Source organism: Pleuronectes platessa, chromosome 7 (genome assembly GCF_947347685.1).
Source record: "Pleuronectes platessa chromosome 7, fPlePla1.1, whole genome shotgun sequence".
In the NCBI taxonomy this organism is placed as follows: domain Eukaryota; kingdom Metazoa; phylum Chordata; class Actinopteri; order Pleuronectiformes; family Pleuronectidae; genus Pleuronectes; species Pleuronectes platessa.
Window position 1 is genome coordinate 24,813,171 of NC_070632.1, and position 19,397 is coordinate 24,832,567.

At 39.9% G+C, this 19,397-nt stretch overlaps 2 protein-coding genes across 4 annotated transcripts; both read left to right on the top strand.

Moving 5' to 3' along the window:
- The first annotated feature begins 4,505 nt into the window (after window positions 1-4,505).
- On the top strand, window positions 4,506-10,529 carry LOC128444464 (serine/threonine-protein kinase pim-3). The gene is made up of 6 exons (XM_053426968.1): window positions 4,506-4,755; window positions 5,542-5,651; window positions 6,702-6,752; window positions 7,242-7,605; window positions 7,767-7,943; window positions 8,122-10,529. The coding sequence occupies exons 1-6, from the start codon at window positions 4,698-4,700 to the stop codon at window positions 8,310-8,312; spliced, it is 951 nt and encodes a 316-aa protein (XP_053282943.1). The 5' UTR covers window positions 4,506-4,697; the 3' UTR covers window positions 8,313-10,529.
- Window positions 10,530-11,553: 1,024 nt separating this feature from the next.
- Window positions 11,554-18,833, top strand: ftsj1 (FtsJ RNA 2'-O-methyltransferase 1). 3 transcript variants are annotated; one of them, XM_053426362.1, is made up of 11 exons: window positions 11,554-11,604; window positions 12,372-12,504; window positions 14,241-14,310; window positions 14,477-14,579; window positions 15,606-15,684; window positions 15,790-15,842; window positions 15,914-15,967; window positions 16,521-16,623; window positions 16,734-16,817; window positions 17,175-17,278; window positions 18,156-18,833. In XM_053426362.1, the coding sequence occupies exons 2-11, from the start codon at window positions 12,384-12,386 to the stop codon at window positions 18,336-18,338; spliced, it is 954 nt and encodes a 317-aa protein (XP_053282337.1). In that variant the 5' UTR covers window positions 11,554-11,604; window positions 12,372-12,383; the 3' UTR covers window positions 18,339-18,833. The 3 variants fall into 3 exon arrangements, with proteins under 3 accessions (XP_053282337.1, XP_053282336.1, XP_053282338.1); XM_053426361.1 differs by having other exon boundaries at window positions 11,560-11,604; window positions 12,367-12,504; XM_053426363.1 differs by having other exon boundaries at window positions 11,580-11,659.
- The last annotated feature ends 564 nt before the right edge of the window (window positions 18,834-19,397 follow it).

Sequence of the window (19,397 nt, forward strand, 5' to 3'; positions counted from 1 at the left end):
AACTGTTCTCTGACAGTGACGCTCACGAAAAATATCCTCGATTAAAATGCCGAAGCTGAAAGAACAGATGAAGAAAAGTGACCAATGCAGCTGGAAGCTGCCTCACTCTTCTGGGAGGATCAGTTGTTTCATAGCTTTCAAAATAGAAACAGCTAAACATAGAAGAGAACAAATGACCATGTGTCACATTCATATAGTAGAGGGAAGAGCAATAAGCAAATGCAGGATTAGTGATCTGCTGTCAATTCTGCTGCAGACTTAAAGGGTCAGTTCTCCCAAATCATACAAAAACTTTTTCTGACTTATCTACAAGTTGGTTGATCTTCCTGATTTGGTTTGAGTTGCAGGGGGATTTGAGATGTCCAAAGGTTAGACATTTGCTTTGAAGCCCACAAGAGAGGTGAACAATATGTAGTATGTTCTGCCAAAATAAACTTGGAGAAACCCTGCAATATCTCTTAATGTTGATAATCCAGACAATAAACTATAGTTGTATCTCAATTCAGAGGCTGCGTTCTTCAGAGGCTCCTTTTTAATACTGATTGCATCACAATCAAATACTGAGTGCAACCAGGCTGTCCTATTTCAAAGGCTCCTTCAAATGTGGCCAACAAATGTCCTCTGAAAGATGCACCCCCTGGATTGATACAGAGGTTTTGGGAACAGACTTTCTTGCTAAACGTCTTTGTTACTGTTTACTACAGTGGTTTCTAAAAGTGTGAGGATGGGAAAAGGGGCTCCAACCTTTGGACCCCACTGTGTTTTTCAGCAAGAATTAACTCCAATGAAAACAGTCTGGTCTCCCCATATAACTGCAATAGAGATACAGCTTTTCACAGTCAAATGAAGGAAAATAGCACACATTTGCAAATTATAATATAATCATGATGTGCATTTAAGTAACTATTATAAGACCCAGACCTCAGTGGTCACTGCTGGTGAACTACACATGTTCAGTTATATATGCATGGGACCAAGGTGTTTAAAGGAGTTGAACGGCCAGTGATTGTGACAAATTTACTGTATCAACAATATTTACAAACTTTATTAATCAGCTCACTAACCGACCAACCACCCACCTACCCAAAATAAATGGCAAACAGAAATTGATTTCTATTCCTTCCACAACATTCCCCTGACAACAGAAAAACGTTTTTTATTTCAGAATCTTGATCTTACTCTGCTACAGTTAAGGTTTGGTTAGTTTCAGGGTCAAAATCAACTTGGTGTTAATGTTCAATGCTTTGCTGACCCATCCATGCACCTCCTCCTTCTGTGTGACTTATTGTGTCTATAAAAATGTCAGCTGTCTTCCAACTTTGCTCTTGATTGACCAAAGTCATGACATCAAATGGTTGCTCTAAGCATCGGACAGAACCAAAAGCTATTTTGAGAGGGATGTTCTCAGAAAAATTATTTATTTGGTGAGAGTCCAACACAAAATGTGTATAAATGAAGACGGTAAAGTTGTACAAATCTTGCTAGCTTCCCCTGACTCCGGTCTTTCCTTTCATTCCTCTACAAACAACAGTGCAGGGTCTCCTGCTGTTCAGAGTATCATTGAATCATTCTGTTATTGTATTGCTGCTGCATGGTTCAGAGCTGGAGTTGGGATGTAAACATCCCAAAAAACAAAACAGAGATGTGATTATCATCCAAGTGAGTGTGAGTGTGTGGATGTGAGCGGGGATCAGTTTGAAGATGTTTTTGTCCAGAGAACAAAAACATGTTCTCTGTTTGCGTCTTTAAATCCGTTTTCTGTCAACCTTGTCTTTACATGAACTTACAGTGAAGGAGGAGGGGCTGACCTACATTTGAGCTCACTGGGGCAGACATAACACAGCAAGTCATGTGATCAGCCCTCAGTAAAAACAAATCCAGCGGCTCCAGCAGAATGTGTGAGTAGACAGAGGGGATTGTGGGACAGTTGGAGTGCTGTTTTGATCGGTCCAACATGGTAATAACACAGGACTTAAAGAAGACTAGAGGAGGAATAGGCCCAAGGGATTCAATTATATCATTACACAGACAAATGGGTTGTATTGCAGGCATTGTATGATGAGCAGAAATAGAAATAAAAGGAATTGGGGGAGAATAAGTGGTAAATGGTTTTGTATTTACATAGCGCTTTTCTAGTCTTGATGACCACTGAAAGCGATTTACAGTACAGTTTTACATTCACACACACATTCATACAGTGCATCTATTCGCAGCACTTTGTTGTTCTATGGGGGGGCCATTCAGGGTTCAGCATCTTATCCAAGGACACTTCGGCATGCAGATGGGTCAGACTGGGGATCGAGCTGCCGACCTTCAAGTTGGAGGACGACCACTCTACCCCTCAGCCACAGCCGCCCCACAGCTAGAGAATAGAGTTAACTAAAATGTTTTTTTTATTTGTATAATCTGTGGCTTTGTGGCACATTTACTGGGTTCAGGGGTTCAGTGTTTCCAGAAGCACAGACACAGCCAGAGAATAGTTGGTGAAAATACTGAAATATTTAGCAGTCACCAACTCAGACCAAAGCAGAGCTAAAAAGAGACGTATGTACTTTATAAGGTGGACCCACACTCACAACTCCAGTCTGTTGGATGTGACAGTTTAGGCAGCTGTTTGCCCACACTTCTTTACAGGCCAATAATATGACCAATATCTTATTATACTACTCTGTAGCCCTCATGGTAAAAAAAAATAAAAAATGCATTCATGCTGATATAAATATATAAAGGTAGTAAATGCACTCCATTCATCTAGTGTGACTCCTAGCTTAGCACTTGAGCTATTGTCAATGCAGCATTAACCCACAATATGGTATATTCAGAGCCTATCGTGTTACATAAATATTGTATGAATAACAACATAAGAGAATTTGAAAAAACATTTACAACACAACTAAATTAGTTCCAAGGCTGTATTATTTGTTCACCATAGGTACAAATATCAAAGGGTTTTTAATAAAGTTTTTTTCACTTCTGGTATCTATTGTAAATCATAGACCCAAGTAGTTCATGTTCATTTGAATGTTTAAAAAACGGTATCATATATATATTATGGTACAAACTCAAAGCTCAAACTCAAATATCTGAATAATCGGCTCATCTTGTCAGTCCACAATTAATTTACTGCATTTCACATTTAAAATAATAGATCTGAGTTGAGGTTGGTTAGCTTACAGATCGATTGTTGACATATTCTTTTATACAATCTACTGTAATGTATTTGGACTCTCCTACGTGGACGCTTTGACTTCCACATGCACCACCCTGATGCTGGTATTACTAAACACAGTTTTGTCTAAATTGAGTTTAAATACTTTAACTTTTGAGAACATGAAATCATAGATCTGTATTTGTGAGCCAGTTTGAGCAGAAGGATCTAACCCACACACTGGATCAGTGATGGGTAGGGCTCTTTAGTTCCCTGTGTTTCATGAACTAGAACAATGGGTTAACATGGACTTAACTCACTAAACAGAACCATTTCCATTAGGGGAAGCTTGGGCAAACACAATCAATGTGTGTGATGTATGTGTTCTTTCTGTGAGAAATGGCATTCAAGTTTTAAGTCCTTTCTGGTCCTAAAGTAGCAATGAATTAGTGTCATGACTTAGCAGTGACTCTATGTGTGGTCCCGCTGTGGCTCTGGATGAGCCAACAGTCAAGTGGGAATTTACATGATTGCGTTACATTAGTGAATCACAGACCTATACATATTCCTGAAGTGATCTCACTGATTCTGAGCAGAGACTGAGTTAGGAGACAAAGAGCAGGAATATGCAGCATTTCCCTTGATAGATTTTTGAAAACAATGATGCTGCTGACGGACAGTGATTCAAAATAGTTTGTACAGTATCACTACTAACGTCTAGTGATACTGTACAAACTATTTTGAATAGAATATCTTGCACCTTGTAACTCAATAATTGAACCAAATTCAAATCCCTAAAGCGTCATCTGATAATAAACACGAATGTAGCCATCCTCAAAATTGTTCTTGAACACAGGATTTGAGTATATCACAGTTTCTCTGCACACCTCGATTTCAGACATGATAGAAATCTGGACTGATCATTGGAATTTTGAGGCATGTTGGTGTAGTTGTGGATATTACTATATAATATACTATACAATTACTATAGTAGTAATAATAAAAAAACTACAACTACAATAGACTAATACTAATACTACTACTACTAATAATAATATCAAGGATATATATAGTCATCTCCTTTACCTCAGCACAACCAGAGTGACCCTCTCTGAATCCCTCCGCCTGTGCTACTACGAAAAACTAGCCCGCGTGTTTTCCCGTTATTTACGGCTCGCCGGTTTAAACTTCAGTAGAACCCGTTACTTTTCTACACGTCGACATAAGCCGGGACGCGCGGGTGTCAGAATGCAGCAACCGGCTCTGTGGTGTTATTTGATGTCTGGCGGAAGGATTTGTGTGGTGATTGTAAACATGTGCAGCGGCGGCGGAGCGCGGCAGTTGAGTTGCGCGCCCCTGTGGATCAGTGACCATACAGCGGCTTGTCTTTTGTTCACCCCGAAATGGACGAACTCTCGGTGGATTTAAACCGCGCCGTTGTCCCGTTCCGCCCGTGAGAAGGGCGTGGCGGCTCCGCTGTGCTCCGTGGATCATCACGCGGATATTTCCCGAGTGTGTTTTCATTAGAGTTGCAGAGGTCAGGGGCACGATGCTGCTCTCCCTCTCCCACAGCATGGATCTGCCGGCGAAGCTCCACCTGCAGCAAGGTAACGATGTGAACCACGACACCAGCCGCGTGGTGCACCGTGCTCTCCCGTGTTTCTACGATCTCATGACTTTTACCGTACCTCACTAGACGTGTACTGCTACCGGGTTCCAGTCAGAACCAGGCCACAGTATCAGACGGGTCACATAACACACGCAGTGGCAAATCAAGCGCCATTTTCTCGTCTTTATTATTCCGCTAATGGGCATTTCTTCAAGGTAATTAGCTGAAAACACACGTTTGCTCAAATCAGTTCAGCCGATAACATGTGAAGTGTCACGTCTTTACTGTAGAACAGCTTGCATTGTGTATCATTGATATTTTCTCCAGAGATATGATAACAACTCTTAAATGAACACATTTTCAGTGCAGTGTTCGATGTTGGTGGGTGACCTTTAAATAACACCGCGTGGGGCCGTTTTGAAAGCCGGGGGTCTTAAGATAATGTGCAATCTGTTAAATAACGTTTGTTAAAACGGTTGCTTATGTTAGTCTTTATTTAACTGAAGGGCTGATGGTCGCCATGTTTAAACGACACAATAACAGCGGGAGTCATCTGAGGACATGGACTCGTGTTGGTGAATGATGTGTTCTTCAGTATTTCTTTTTAAACGTGTGTAAGTGTTGCACCTGAATGTGTAACCCCTCTAATCGATGTGTTTGGTTCCTCTGCTGAACACAAGGCAGACACTGGATTTGAGGGGTTACACATTCACGTGCAACACTCCGCAGCGGCTCCACAACTGAACAATCTGATTCATCCTAATTTATTTTCTGTGTTTTGTAGCCAAAGCGGAGAAGCAGCCATTCGAGAAGCTGTACAGGCTGGACTCGGTGCTCGGTACCGGAGGGTTCGGAACCGTCTACTCTGCTGTCCGCCTGGCCGACGGGCTGCCGGTAAGACCGGGGAGCCGCTTTGTTTTGGTCCCGGCACATGGCCGAGGTTCACAGCGTCAGGTTCACACGAAGGAGTGCGGCCGCATATCCGGCTTCAGCCATCAAAATAAAACTAGCGCCGACATTTTCAAGCGATATAGTCATTAGTCAAATGTTTAAATATTCAGTTTTCTGCGAGCATAAAAAAATTATCATTATTGACTCTGGAAACACAAGCTATTAGTCCAACCACGGCATAATTCTTTATATGTATTAAGAATGCAACCAATAATTATTGTCAAAGTAAATTAATCTATTATTTTATGGATAAGTTGTGAAGGAATAGTTGATGAATAAAGAATTCCCATCACAAATTTGTACAGGACATGGTTAAATAGTGAGATCAGATCATGGAGCTTCCCTCACATATAATTTTTCTGACCAGTAGCCAGTAAAGTGTTAATAATCATCACTGGGATATGTGTGGAGATGCTGAATATTAACTGAAACTGAACTGCCGAACAATTAGTGGAGTGTCAGCCCCAAGAATGTGCTTTATACAGGTTACTGTAACATGTAACATCTGTCTTCAGTCCACTAATGTATCTCAAATCATAGATGCTGTTAATACAAATTAGTCATCTCTTTATAAGTTGTGCTTTTATTTTGAAGGCCGTTCCAATTCCCTGTACTTCCTGTTTCATTGTCAGCTGAGCAGCTTGAGGCGTGCATGCTCTCTGGCATGTGGTCTTTGTTTTCACAAAGAAAGTGATGATCTCTTCATCTCTCCTGTCTACACATACTGAAATACCTTTTCACCTAGGTTTTTAGCCCTTCGGGAGCAGGAAGTAGTAATTTGAATACCAATAGGTGATTGGGAAACCATGTTTATTCATAAATAAATTATCAAATTTAAAGACGGAGGCAGCTATCCCAAAGTTTCATGTTAGTGTTCAAACACATATTGTATTCCAGCTGCTGTTTATTCTGTGTTTTTGTATAGCAACATAATTCTACCCTGTTGTGTTTAATTGTATGTAGGCTGTGCAGTAATTATGTGTTTCCATGCAGGTGGCGGTAAAACATGTGTGCAGGGACAGAGTGACAGAGTGGGGCACCTTGGTGAGATTTACTTGTCGTTATATACAAATCAGCAGTCTTATAGTAATTTTCTGTAAATCTTTAAAAAGCTTAGTTGTTCGTCCTTTATTAATCTCCCTGAATGTTCAGTAAACACTATGGACACAGTTTAAACTATTTGCATAGACAAATTAGTTCTTGATGAACACATTTTAACTCTAGCTCTGCTCTAGATTGAGTAATTAGTATTTATAATCAACCAGCAGAGCTGCTCAATACTACTCAATGTCCTTGAAAATGAAAAATAAGCTTATGTTAAATAAAACTCTGTCTAGGCTTTAATAGACAGATTATTAGAAGAATCAGTGACAAGTGGCAGATTTTACCTGCAGTGAATTGAGAGAGGAACTAGAATAATCTTTACTCATTTTGAGAGCACTTTGAAATTGGTGACTTCTACTATGATTATCTACTGTAAATTGCATTCCAAGAATTGAGAAAACAAATGGTTTATTTCTTGTATGTTCTCAGTGTGGAGCTGTGGTTCCCCTGGAGATTGTGCTGTTGCAGAAAGTGGGTGGGGCCTTTGGCGGTGTGGTGCATCTGCTGGACTGGTGGGAGCGGGTTGACGGCTGGTTAATGGTGATGGAGCGTCCAGAGTCAGCACAGGACCTTTTTGATTACATCACGGAGCGTGGCGCGCTGGATGAGGCGGAGGCCCGTGGCTTCTTCCTGCAGGTGCTGGAGGCGGTGCGTCACTGCTACACTTGCAGTGTCGTCCACCGAGACATCAAGGATGAAAATCTCCTGGTAGACCTCAGAACCGGACAGATCAAACTTATCGACTTCGGCTCTGGGGCCCTCTTCAAAGAAACCGCCTACACCGACTTTGATGGTGAGTCTGATCATCTAGACTGACAGGCCTAATCATTGTGTTGAACTGCTCTGCCATAACATGCCTGATAAACACTCATTATCAGGCCTGTTTATTGTCGAAATGTAGAAAACAATATGTGTTTCATATTATCTGAAATAGCTGATTCCTCCTCCCTACAGGTACACGGGTGTACAGTCCTCCGGAGTGGATCCGGTTCCGCCGGTACCATGGCCGCTCGGCCACCGTGTGGTCTCTTGGCGTGCTGCTGTACGATATGGTGTGTGGGGATATCCCCTTCGAACAGGACGAGGAGATCTTGAGAGGACAGATCTTCTTCAGACGCAAAATCTCCACAGGTCAGTCGTAGTCTTAGACTGGTTCTGGTTTTAGATTGAAACTGTACGTGGCTGTAACTATTTCTATTCTCTATAACTAACCGAAACACTATATGGTACAAATTATTGTTTGTTTTTTCTTTAGTTCTGCAGTGTGTTTCCTGCTATTTTTCTTAACCTCCTTGTTTTTCTGTCACAGAGTGCCAGCAGCTGATTGGCTGGTGTCTTAGCCAGCAACCGTCTAGCCGGCCAACCCTGGAGCAGATCCTCCTCCACCCCTGGGTGACCAGCAGCGATGGTCAGCAGACAGATGGCATCGTCACGTTTCACACTATTACAGCTGACTCCTCATCTCCCACATCCTCTTCCTTGAGCCAGCAAAGCTCCTGATTGGTCAGTGGGCCGCTTCCAAGGGGAGTGACTTGGACCTTATCAACTACTGTTTTCAGTTTCAGTTACCTCGTGATTGTGGCGTTGCTGCTCCAAGGAAGTGTTGTTTATTGATGGAGGCACTCATGGTCTCAGTTCAGGTTCCAGTTGACTGTTTGCTGCTCCACAGCACCCCCTCCTGATCAAACTACAAAGCAGCTGCTATAGATCCTTTTTTTCCACCCAGTGATGCTGTTTGAGTGCCTTGACTTCAGAAGCTGCTTCTGAAGTCCAGAATAGTGAGGGAAGTGTTCCAAAGAGTTTTCATGGTTAGAATGTGAGTTCACTGAAAAATTCAGTCAGATTATTTTCCACTGAAAAAAACTTGACACAGTATTACTATAACTACAATGTGGGGTCTTATTGCAACAACAGGACAAAGGTAAACACACCTGATATGTTGTAGCCATTGATTGATTAGTCTATAAAATATTCAAAAAAAAATGCTGAACACATTTTCCTAACAATGAGTCAAGAGTCCAAATTTTGAAATTGGACTGTGCACTGATATAAGTAAAGCAGAAACTCCTCCTGTGGGAGATGCTGACTCTTGCTTGAAACTTTACCTCAATAATAAATCACATCCACATTGGGACTGATCATTTTGTATTGACTAATCAATCAATTTACTTTATTGTTTCAGCCCTAATTATTTGTTGCATCTCAAGTCCAAAGCGGTCTTTGAGGAATAGTTTGACAGTTTGGAAAACGTGATTATTTGCTTTTTGCCAAGTGAGAGGATTGATGTAACTGTCATGTTTGTGCAGCAAACATGAATCTATTGTGAGCAGCCAGAACCAAACCATCCAAACAGTTGGTAGTTCAGGGGGTTATTTGCTCGACTATTATTTGGCTGTCAGCAGTTTCCAGGCAGGTCCTGAACAAGAAATGTTGTGGCTCATAACCCCCGTAAAATGACAACAGCCACCTATTCTTCTGTTGTTAATTTGCTGAAAGGGATTTTTCACATGTGCTCAATGCACTCTTTCTATTTGGTTGCTTAGGTTGTTAAACTAGAGCCCATAATTAGTTCATTTTCAAGTGTAGGAGGTGCTGGTTGTAACATTTACCTGTATAGGTGAGCGGTTTCCCCTCCATTTCCAGACAACCAGCTGCTGGTGGTAGCCTCACACATGGCTCATCAGTCGTCTATTATAAGTAAGAGAACAAGCATATCTCCCCAAAAACGTTTCCAAAAATATTTCTGTCCATTCACTTCACACCACCAAGGTGTGAGGTGAACTGGGCAAACAGTCCTCTCCTGCTGATGTGGTGGAATACTTGATCACACACGCACGCGCCTCTGGAAGGCTGGGATTCGTTGACTCAATTTTGATACCAAAATATGATTTTTTTTTTTTTTTTTTTTTATATACTTACATTTTCTTCATGTAATAAACATCCTTTCGTGTTTACTCTGTCTGAACAGAAGCAGGCGAGAACAGCAGTGTGAAATACATCAGGAAATGTCTGATTAAAAGAAATAATACTGACCCAGTCTTCTCATCCTGCTGCTCTTCATGTTAGCTTCAAGCTTAAGGGGGCAAGATTTCATCGAAACAGATTTGATTGTGTTCTCTGTCTTTGTTTTATTTCAGTCAAGCAGGTATCAATACAGTTAGAAAGTTTAAAGTGTTTTTCGTGTCAGTGCCACAGCGGAGACATTTGTCTGTTAAACTATTTTCACACTTTTCACAAGGTTCCATCACCTATTTTCTTTTTCTCTGTCTCGTTCTCTCTGTCGGGTGTCCCCGTCAGTTTGTCTGACTTATGTCCTGTAAACATTACATCCTCCTTCTTCTTTCGCATCCTTTGTCTTGGGGTGTAAATGCAATGTCAATGCAAATACTCAGTTTATTTTATATTTTAAATATAGGTTTTGTTTTTTATATACATATTTTGTAAATTTTTTGCTTTTTTATTTATTTACTGAGACATTCCTCATAATGTGTTTATTTATTTATCTTCAGTTTTTTATTAAATGTTTTTCTATTTGGTTTTTGAGCTACAGAACGAGGATAAAGTCTAGGTCAGGTTTGAGGGTTCTCATGTCAGGTTTAAAGGTTTGAAGTTATTCTCATTTCATGTGTTTGTTGATGTTTTGAATGTAAAATTTTGACAGGGAAAAGGTATTTTTTCATGGAATTTTGTCAAATTAAACCTTTTGTATATAATTGATTTTCTGTGTGATGTCTCCACTCTTCTCAGTCTCTAAACTCTCTGCACCAACCACATGACCACAGATAGCCTCAGAATAAATGTCAACTTCTTTGAGAGAAACTGATAAAAGATGAAGATACAAAGATCTGGAGAACTTAATGTTGTGATTGAAATAAAAAAGAACTGGAAAAATACAGACAAGATTGACATTAAAATAATCTGTCAATCTTTGAAATGTAATAATCAGGAAGTACTCTCAATTATTGGGTTTAGACTTGAGTAGACTTTGGATAGTTTCTTTCTTTTTATTCTATATACCTCTGTCATTATCTTGTAAACAGTAGATTTTGGTGGAAACAACCAGTGATAAAACAAACAGTTTAGAAATACTTGACTCCGACATAATAAACATGTTACGTAAGTATTTACTGATGTATTAACTTTAACAGGAGTCAATATGCAAATAGGTATTTTCCCCAATAATATCAAATAATGTTACAAATAATTTAATGAACTATGGATGCATTTGTTTAAATGTTACAGCTGGTAAAGGTTAAGTACTCAGTATTCTGTTTGTCATTACATCATAAATTATTTGTTGATTTATATATTGCTTTCATAATCTAAGTCTGTTAAATAAATATAGGTGAAGTGTAAAAATTCCACAAAAAGAAAGCTATCAAGTAACATTTAAAAAATGTTTTTGTGTTTGTATTCAAATATAACAATCATCATAGAGTTTATCGTTTTTTTTTGTCTGCAAATATTTTCATTTCAAATTAAATGATTCTGGCGTGTCCCTTGTCACTTCAATACGGAGACATAACAAACATAGTAAAACTTTCAGCGATACCGTGTGGCTAATCTGAGAAACTAAATATCACCACGTTATGTATAGAAAGAAATTGCGGCTTAAAATACACATATAGATACACTGATAGTCTTGGTGTCATCTTAATGTTTGAGAAATATTTCAAAAAAAGATAAACACGAGTGATGGATTCGTGTGTTTGCGTCATTTTGAACAGGCAAGGAACAGGAACACCTCCATTACGGGTCCTTCCATTATCAACACCAGGCCAGCACGTGAACAGTGAGTGGAAATGTCTCTTTCAGGCTCTGCAAATGAGAAATAATGTTATTGTTCGGTCAGTGACGTTTATTATAAGTATGTATTTATGTGTTTTTGTTTTAAGAGTCGTGCCTTGACCTAACATCAGGCAAAAAGCTCAGACAGCAATGGAATCTTTCGTTTCTTGTGCACTCCACACCAAACTCTGTTGAAACATTTAACCAAGACATAGTTCATAAGCCTGAGGCACGACATGTGTTCACTGAATCCAAACTAAATACATGCTTACATTCAGAAAAGTGTGTTCTTCAATTCGGCCAATAAACAATTAAGGCAACCATCGCTTGTTTGTGTAAAATATAGACTAGAGTTGGTTAATCCATACAACCTTAAAACAAGCAAAGGAGGTAATGATCAGTTTCGCGTTATAATAAGAGAAGTGTTATATTTTTATTACAGTTAAAGTGTGTTGTTAGAACGTGATAGGTTTCTATGTCGTAATAACATGACTTTTTACAGGAAAAAAAACGTTTAATATCATTGTTTATTACTCTTTTTCTTTCTGTTTATTATTTTATAAATTTTTCACATTAAATCTGAATAAATATAAACAGATAAGACATTAGTCAGGTTTTAGTACAATCATGAGCTGAAGCCCTAAATGCTTCAGATGGCAGAGTGGTGTTTCACATTATATATCAGGTCATAGCTGTAAGACCTAGGAGAGAAGACACTGGAGGAAAGGAGGCAGGTGTGAAACAGGTGTTGTGTGTTTTCTGTCAGAGCAGTTGGAGGTGACGATGGGTCGCTCCTCCAAAGACAAGCGGGACATTTACTACCGTTTGGCCAAGGAGGAGGGCTGGAGGGCGAGGAGCGCCTTCAAGCTACTGCAGCTTGACAACGAATTCAACCTGTTCACAGGTGAGACCCAGAGACCAACAGATCCCTTTCCTAACACACAGCTGCCTCCCGTACCGCTGTCAGTACAGACCCCTGGAACCCAGGGTCCCACAAAAAGATTGAAAATGCTGCTTATATGTTCAGAAATTAAATCTTACACAGACGCATGCAATTTTCGTGGATTTCATAATAATTGATTATCAAAATAAGACATGTTTAGGTGACATGTTTTTGCGTGAAATGTGCTGCAGTCACGGTTGTAGTACATGTCTTTGTTTTTGTTGTGTTTGCTTGAAAACTCTGATGTGGACATCAAAAGTTTGGCTCAGGCTCAGGCTTTAATAAAATACATAGGTAAACTTTCTTAGTAAAGAGGATACAAGTGATATGTCCTATTCCCAGTGATCCTTCCTTCTACAAATTGACATCCAAGTGCTCCTAGTAGCTGGAAGCTAACAATACCTTAAATTTCACACATTAAAGAAATCTAAATCATAAAAAGAATGTGACAGAGAAAAACAGAGGTGCGAGACCCCCCTCATGCGAGACCCCAAGCGTCCGGAGGTTGGTCGGGCTGCCTTGGTCGACCGGGGGCAAGCAGGCTGTACCGGTAATGATCCCTCCGCAGGTTCACCATCAGAAACCCTGTTACGAGTTTGACTTCCTCTAGAGTCCAGTTTGATCGTCTTCTCGGCGCTCCGCCAGGGCCGTGACCGACTCTGGCGGGGCCGATCCGAGGACCTCACTAAACCATCCAATGAGGAGTAGCGATGTGTGTACAAAGAGGAGGGACTTAATCAACACCAGCACATTCCCCATCCATGTATTCCCTTTATAATGATCCAGGTGCTCCTGCAGGAGCTCGGTTCAGTTCAGTCTTTATTATTCGGTCTGAAATTTGGCAGCAAAACGAGACTGTGTCCAGTGAGTTTTTCTTCTCTGTACTAGCAAAGTGCAGCTGTTAACAAAAGAGAAACTGTCATATTTTGTGTGCCTAGAACTTGTTTCCCTTTGCTGAGTTATCAGAAGGGGCATTGTGTATCACTCATGCTACTGATGAAAGGTCCAGGTTTAGTGATATTTACAGAATGTTTTAGTGGTTATACTGTGGTTTATTAATGTTCTTAGGTAGACACAAGAGGCACATGTTTATTCTGTTGTGTTAATTCTTCGTTGTCTCTAGAAGTTCAGATGCACTGGTCCATTACTATTTGAACCTCAGTATCTAGGGTTAAAAATTTGTAAAATTATACATTATATGCATATTGTTGTTCAGTTGAAATAAATCTTGAGGAGAAACATTTTTGGTATTTTTGTGTCTGTATAGACTATAAAAAGCACTTTGCATTTTTTATTTTGGTACTTTTACTTTTGATACTTAAGTAAATTTCAACACCAGATACTTTTAATACTTAAGTTCATTTAATATGAGCCAATTTAAGTTTTTTACTCAAGTCATTTTCTGACGGGTGACTTTTTACTTTTACCGAAGTCACTTTCAAGTAAGATATCTGTACTTATACTCAAGTATGGCTTTCAAGTACTTTATACACCACTGCTTATTAGTCAAGTTTATGGTGTACTCAAAACTGGAGTTCCAGCAAACGGTGCCAACCAGAATGACAGCTGTCAATGTCTAAATGAAGCGGCCAACATGGGTTGACTCGGACAAAAAGTGTCTGTCCCTGCTTGCCTTGTATGTACTGCTCTCTTTTAACAAATGTCTGATCAATTTTGTTTGTCTCTTTCTCCGTCAGGCGTGAACAGAGCAGTGGATCTGTGTGCAGCTCCTGGCAGCTGGAGTCAGGTCCTCAGTCGGAAACTCAGGTTATTACCAAATGAACATCCTTAGAACCTGGGCAGGAATCCTCTGTGTGCCGACAATTTCGTTGAATGGATTTGAATGAAACAGTAAAATGAAATAGTTGATGAAATTAAATTGATCTTAACAAAATACAATAACCAAATTACACGTACTTGTTTTTCTACTCAGAGGTCGGGAGGAGAAGGATGAAGAGGTGAAGATTGTGGCGGTTGACCTGCAGGCCATGGCTCCTCTCTCAGGAGTCACTCAGATCCAGGGAGACATCACCAAGGTGAGGAGATGAGTCTGACAGTCATTTTCCACTTCAGCAACATAATGAAATATGATGTGTCGCCATTGTTATTGGCTCTTCATGGAAATGGACCATTTCCACACCGGCTCCGGGCCCCTATCACCAAATATTTTACTAGACATCTTCGTTGGCGTCTTCTTTGTGCGTGGCACTGCTTTTTCATCCTGAGATGTCTGTAATCTTTTTTTATTTTTTTATTTTGCCGTGGTTGCGTGTTAAAATGTATAAACACTCCCACTGCTCACATTGAATCCTCTGGAGAATGTTGTTTCTCACATGGGCTCATTTCTTTGGGACCAAATTTTTTGACAAAGTCCATAGCTTTTCTCATGGACATTTGTGTTCTCCCATACCACGCCTCTGGATAAATTCAGGAGTTTTTTTTTTTTGTGGAATCTATTATTCCCTCTGTGCAGTGCATAATGAGATTTGAGAGCTTTAGATGATGCGGGCAGAATCCGGTGTCGATGTGCTGTAAACAAAAACATCATTGTGAGTCTCCGTTATTTTACGTCCTGCCTCCACCAGGATTGCTGTGTTCTTCGTAGTGAAAGGCAACCTCTGGAGACTATCCAGACCCCATTGTCCAGATGTTTTCCAGATTTCATGTCTGAAAAAGACTTTGTGCTAATTGAATGTAGCTGTTTTGGGCACTTTCACAGACTACCTCAGTTTGCATAAACAAGACATTAAAAGAGTTGATCTTTGATGCAACATTTAGAATTTAGTGTATAATTTAATTGAAATATTTAAACTCTGTCATAGTAGAAAAAGTAAAGAATTAAAATTCTGCAGTGGAGCAAAAAGAGAAACAGTGGTCTGACTTGTTGCAAATTGATTTGAGTTTCTGTTGGCTCAAGCAGGGACATGGATTCAGAGTGAATGTGATAAAAATTCATAATAACATTTTTGAAAGTCTGAATTCTGAAATGTCCCACTTTGTAAAACAGAAGGGGAAACTCACTGCAGAACTGCCACATGAACTGTTTTGCCTCTTCCTCTCAGGTGTCGACAGCTCAGGAGATAATCCGTCACTTTGAGGGTCAGCCGGCCGACCTCGTGGTGTGTGACGGAGCCCCAGACGGTGCGACCCTCCCACTTGTCCTCACCTGGTCTCAAGTCTCCTCTGTCTCCCTGTTGTGTTGTTGTTATCAAACTCTAAGGAATGATTTCCTTTGTGCTTCCACAGTAACGGGTCTCCACGATGTTGATGAGTACATCCAGGCTCAGCTCCTATTGGCTGTGAGTATAGAGGTTTGTTTGTATTAACCTGTCTTTGTGTGGCATCCTGCTGACATCTGCTTGTGTTTCAGGCTCTGAATATCACCACTCACGTCCTGAAACCTGGAGGAACATTTGTGGCTAAAGTGAGTCCAACTTTTATTCAACTTATTTATTTAATGTTTTAGCTAGCTTTATGTTTAGATATATATTTAGCCATTCTTAAGACAGGACCTCTAGAGGATGTCCAGAGAATTGAGACCAGACTTTCTGAGTTTTCTTTTCACACATTAAGACACATTCTCCGCTGTTACGCGTTCACGACATCACAGAAATGTCATGTCTAATTAAGAAAATTGTAAAGTCTTTCTGTGTCTGATTTGGGCTTTTCTGGCTTTTGTGAGTCATAGCAGACACTCAATGACACTAGTGTTGCTTTGGTAGTCGATGTTACTGGTGTAGCCAGTTTTCAAAATTAAACAGGCCCAGCAGCGTTTCCAAACTTCTCAATTTTAGATTTCAGAGTAGTGTAGACGCCTGGTGTCTCAGGGGCAGAGTTGATGCATTTTCAAACGAAAAGTTTATCATGGCTGTAGCCTGAGAAACAGGTTGGTGCAGTGGTGCATGCATTGTGTGCTGTGGACATCATATCTCCTTTCAATGGAGACTGTTAACCCCATCCTGTGCTCTGTTTCTCAGATCTTCAGAGGTAAAGATGTGACACTGCTGTACTCTCAGCTGAAGATCTTCTTCAGTGGTGTGACCTGCGCTAAGCCTCGCAGCAGCAGGAATTCCAGCATTGGTGAGCCACCGCCACTGTTGAACAAACACAAGTAAAAAAAACGGAATTTTCCTTTTTCATAAACCCATGATGTCTACATGAAATCTGTCTATCTCTGTCTGTGTGTGCAGAGGCGTTCGTAGTTTGTCAGAATTACTCTCCTCCTGAAGGTTACGTCCCCAACATGTCCAACCCTCTGCTGGATCACTCCTACGGTAACGATGAGCCCTTTTACCATATTAGGTCTTCTTCTGCATATATACTGCCGGAAGTAACAACCGGCATTAGCCTCGACTACCAGTGAGGAACACAAGCATTGCCTGTTGTCTCTGTTTCTGTCTCTGTCAGCTGTTGTGTAGTTAAATTCAGCATTTTACAATGATACACCTGTTTACACTAGCGAAGAGACAAGCTACTATTCAAGCAATTCCTGTGTATGTTGGCATTTGCATGTCAAATGGCACGTGATTAGCATTTTTTCAGGTGTGTTAGCATGGAAGGGGATTGGAACTGACGCGGAGGCAAAAGACTCATGCCACTTCTAACTCTGGGTTCTGGTCTCTCTCCATCAGATGTGGACTTTAACCAGTTAGAGGGTCCAAACCGTGTCATTGTTCCCTTCCTGGCATGTGGTGACCTCAGTGCCTTTGACTCAGACAGAACCTATCCTCTGCAGGTGAGGAGATGCAGCTTTAACCTGCATGTTCACACTGAACAGCTGGAACATGGAGCAAGATTCACTCCTTTCATTCATATTATAACAGTTGCTATTCCAGTTTCTGTGTTATTGCAAGTGTTTAATTATAATAATAATACATATTATAATAATTTAAATGATTTTTGTTTTATTATTACTTATTAGTATCATTCGTTTACTCATGACCAATTATGTAGTTGTGTGGATTTTCATGTGATAATGAATTGATAAATGAACTGATGTTTTTATCTAATTTGTTAAATATTTTAGGTAAAAAACAAAAATGTCAGTTAAGGAGAAACATTTTTCAAATTACAGGGATTTACAGGGGGTTGATGTAGAGATGAAGCCCTGATTTTGTATTTAAATTAAAAGATAAAGATCTTTTCAGAGGCAAAATGAGGGATTGCCTGCAATGATATTCAGAGAATTGTACCTCTTAAAAACACCTAATTTAAGCTGACATTAGGTGGAATGAAGGGTGCACACTGAACGGGTCGCTTTGTATGACAGGGCTGAAAAATAAGCATTCACACTTACAAGCCCTTTAAGGTCTCCACTTAAAGCATTTCTGCGGTTCCACCGTGCTGCCCAATTAAAATGCATTTCAAATTCATTTTACAGTCTAGTAAATTGTCAAAGTTGTGTCCAGTAGTTAAATTGAATGTGGAATTAAACATTTCACATTAACAGATAAATGAAAGGACCTCTGACTACAGGGGAGTTTGAAGGGGTCAGTTGAGGATGAATTAAGGATGTTACGGATTCCTGTTCAACGAAATGTGTACGTGATGTTGTTGTATTTGATGTAAAAATGTGTTTTCTTTTTCACACTCTGCATGTCTTCTTTCTTCAGCTGGATACTGATAAACAGTACCAGTATACGCCCCCCACTCAGCCGCCCATCTGCCCCCCTTACCAGCAGGCCTGCCATCTCCGCAAAAACAACATGCTTTCCAAAGAGGACGCTCCGTCCGTCAGTCCCAACCAGAGTCGAGACGAGACCGAGCCACTGGCCGATGGACTTCAGTTTAAATAATGTGTTCAGTACGATGCTGTGCAGAAACTTTCAGCCGCTGCAGTATATCTTCCTACTTTCACTCTGTGTGCTGTGAGAGGCTCAACATGCTGTGGATCTCTGTACCGGTTGTTTGTTCAATCACAGAAGTTAGTTTTTATTGTTTTCTCTGGTTTTATGTAGATCTCTTTGTGACAGGTCCCTCATCCATCAGGCTGACTAATTGTAAACATTTTATGTTCAAAGCTACATTCATTTTAAGAGTGACAAAATTCTGAGTAATGTATTGTCTTTTTAAAACATTATAGTGTTCATAACTCAATATTGGTTATGATCGCACGCTCCTTACTCGCAAACCAAAATCAGGTTTTGGCCTTTAGACCTTCATCATTCATCATCATTCTTTCTAACAAACCAGTCTTTACCTTGTCAACAGCAACTCTACCTGTCTGATAACCATAACTGTGTTTTTATATTGAGTGCATTAAAAAGGTGAAATAAAAAAATATATATATATTTGTGCTGAAATTTTTGGTGCTATGGACCATTTATAAGCCTAATTAAAATAAGGAAACAGTACAATTATACACTTTTTCTCTATATTCTTGAAATCTACAAGAGAACTCACCAAAGTCTACAAGAAGGTGCTTCTTCTGAGCTTTAAAGAGCCTTAAACTTATGAATGGGTTTCCCTTTACACAAGAAACTTTTATGTTTATGTACCACTTAGACAAGTGCATTACACAGACATAAAATACTTACAAAACTGCCTTTAAAAGATATGAAAAACAAGCAACGACAACAAAAAAGATTTACATGGTTGTGTATTTTATTTATTGGAAAGCTTCAGCAGAGAGCAAGTCCTGATGTATGTGAACTGAGAGTTTAAGCAGATCTCAGTTCCACAGGTTGGGAAAACAGCAACGAGAAAATGATTGACACTGGGAACTCTTTAACACAGAATAAAGCTGTCTTAGGTGACCGGAGGGGTCTGATAATACAAATAGATCACAGATGTATTTAAGCCCGAGGACATTTAAGACCAGTAATAGGATTTTAAAATGAATCCTTTGAAATGGG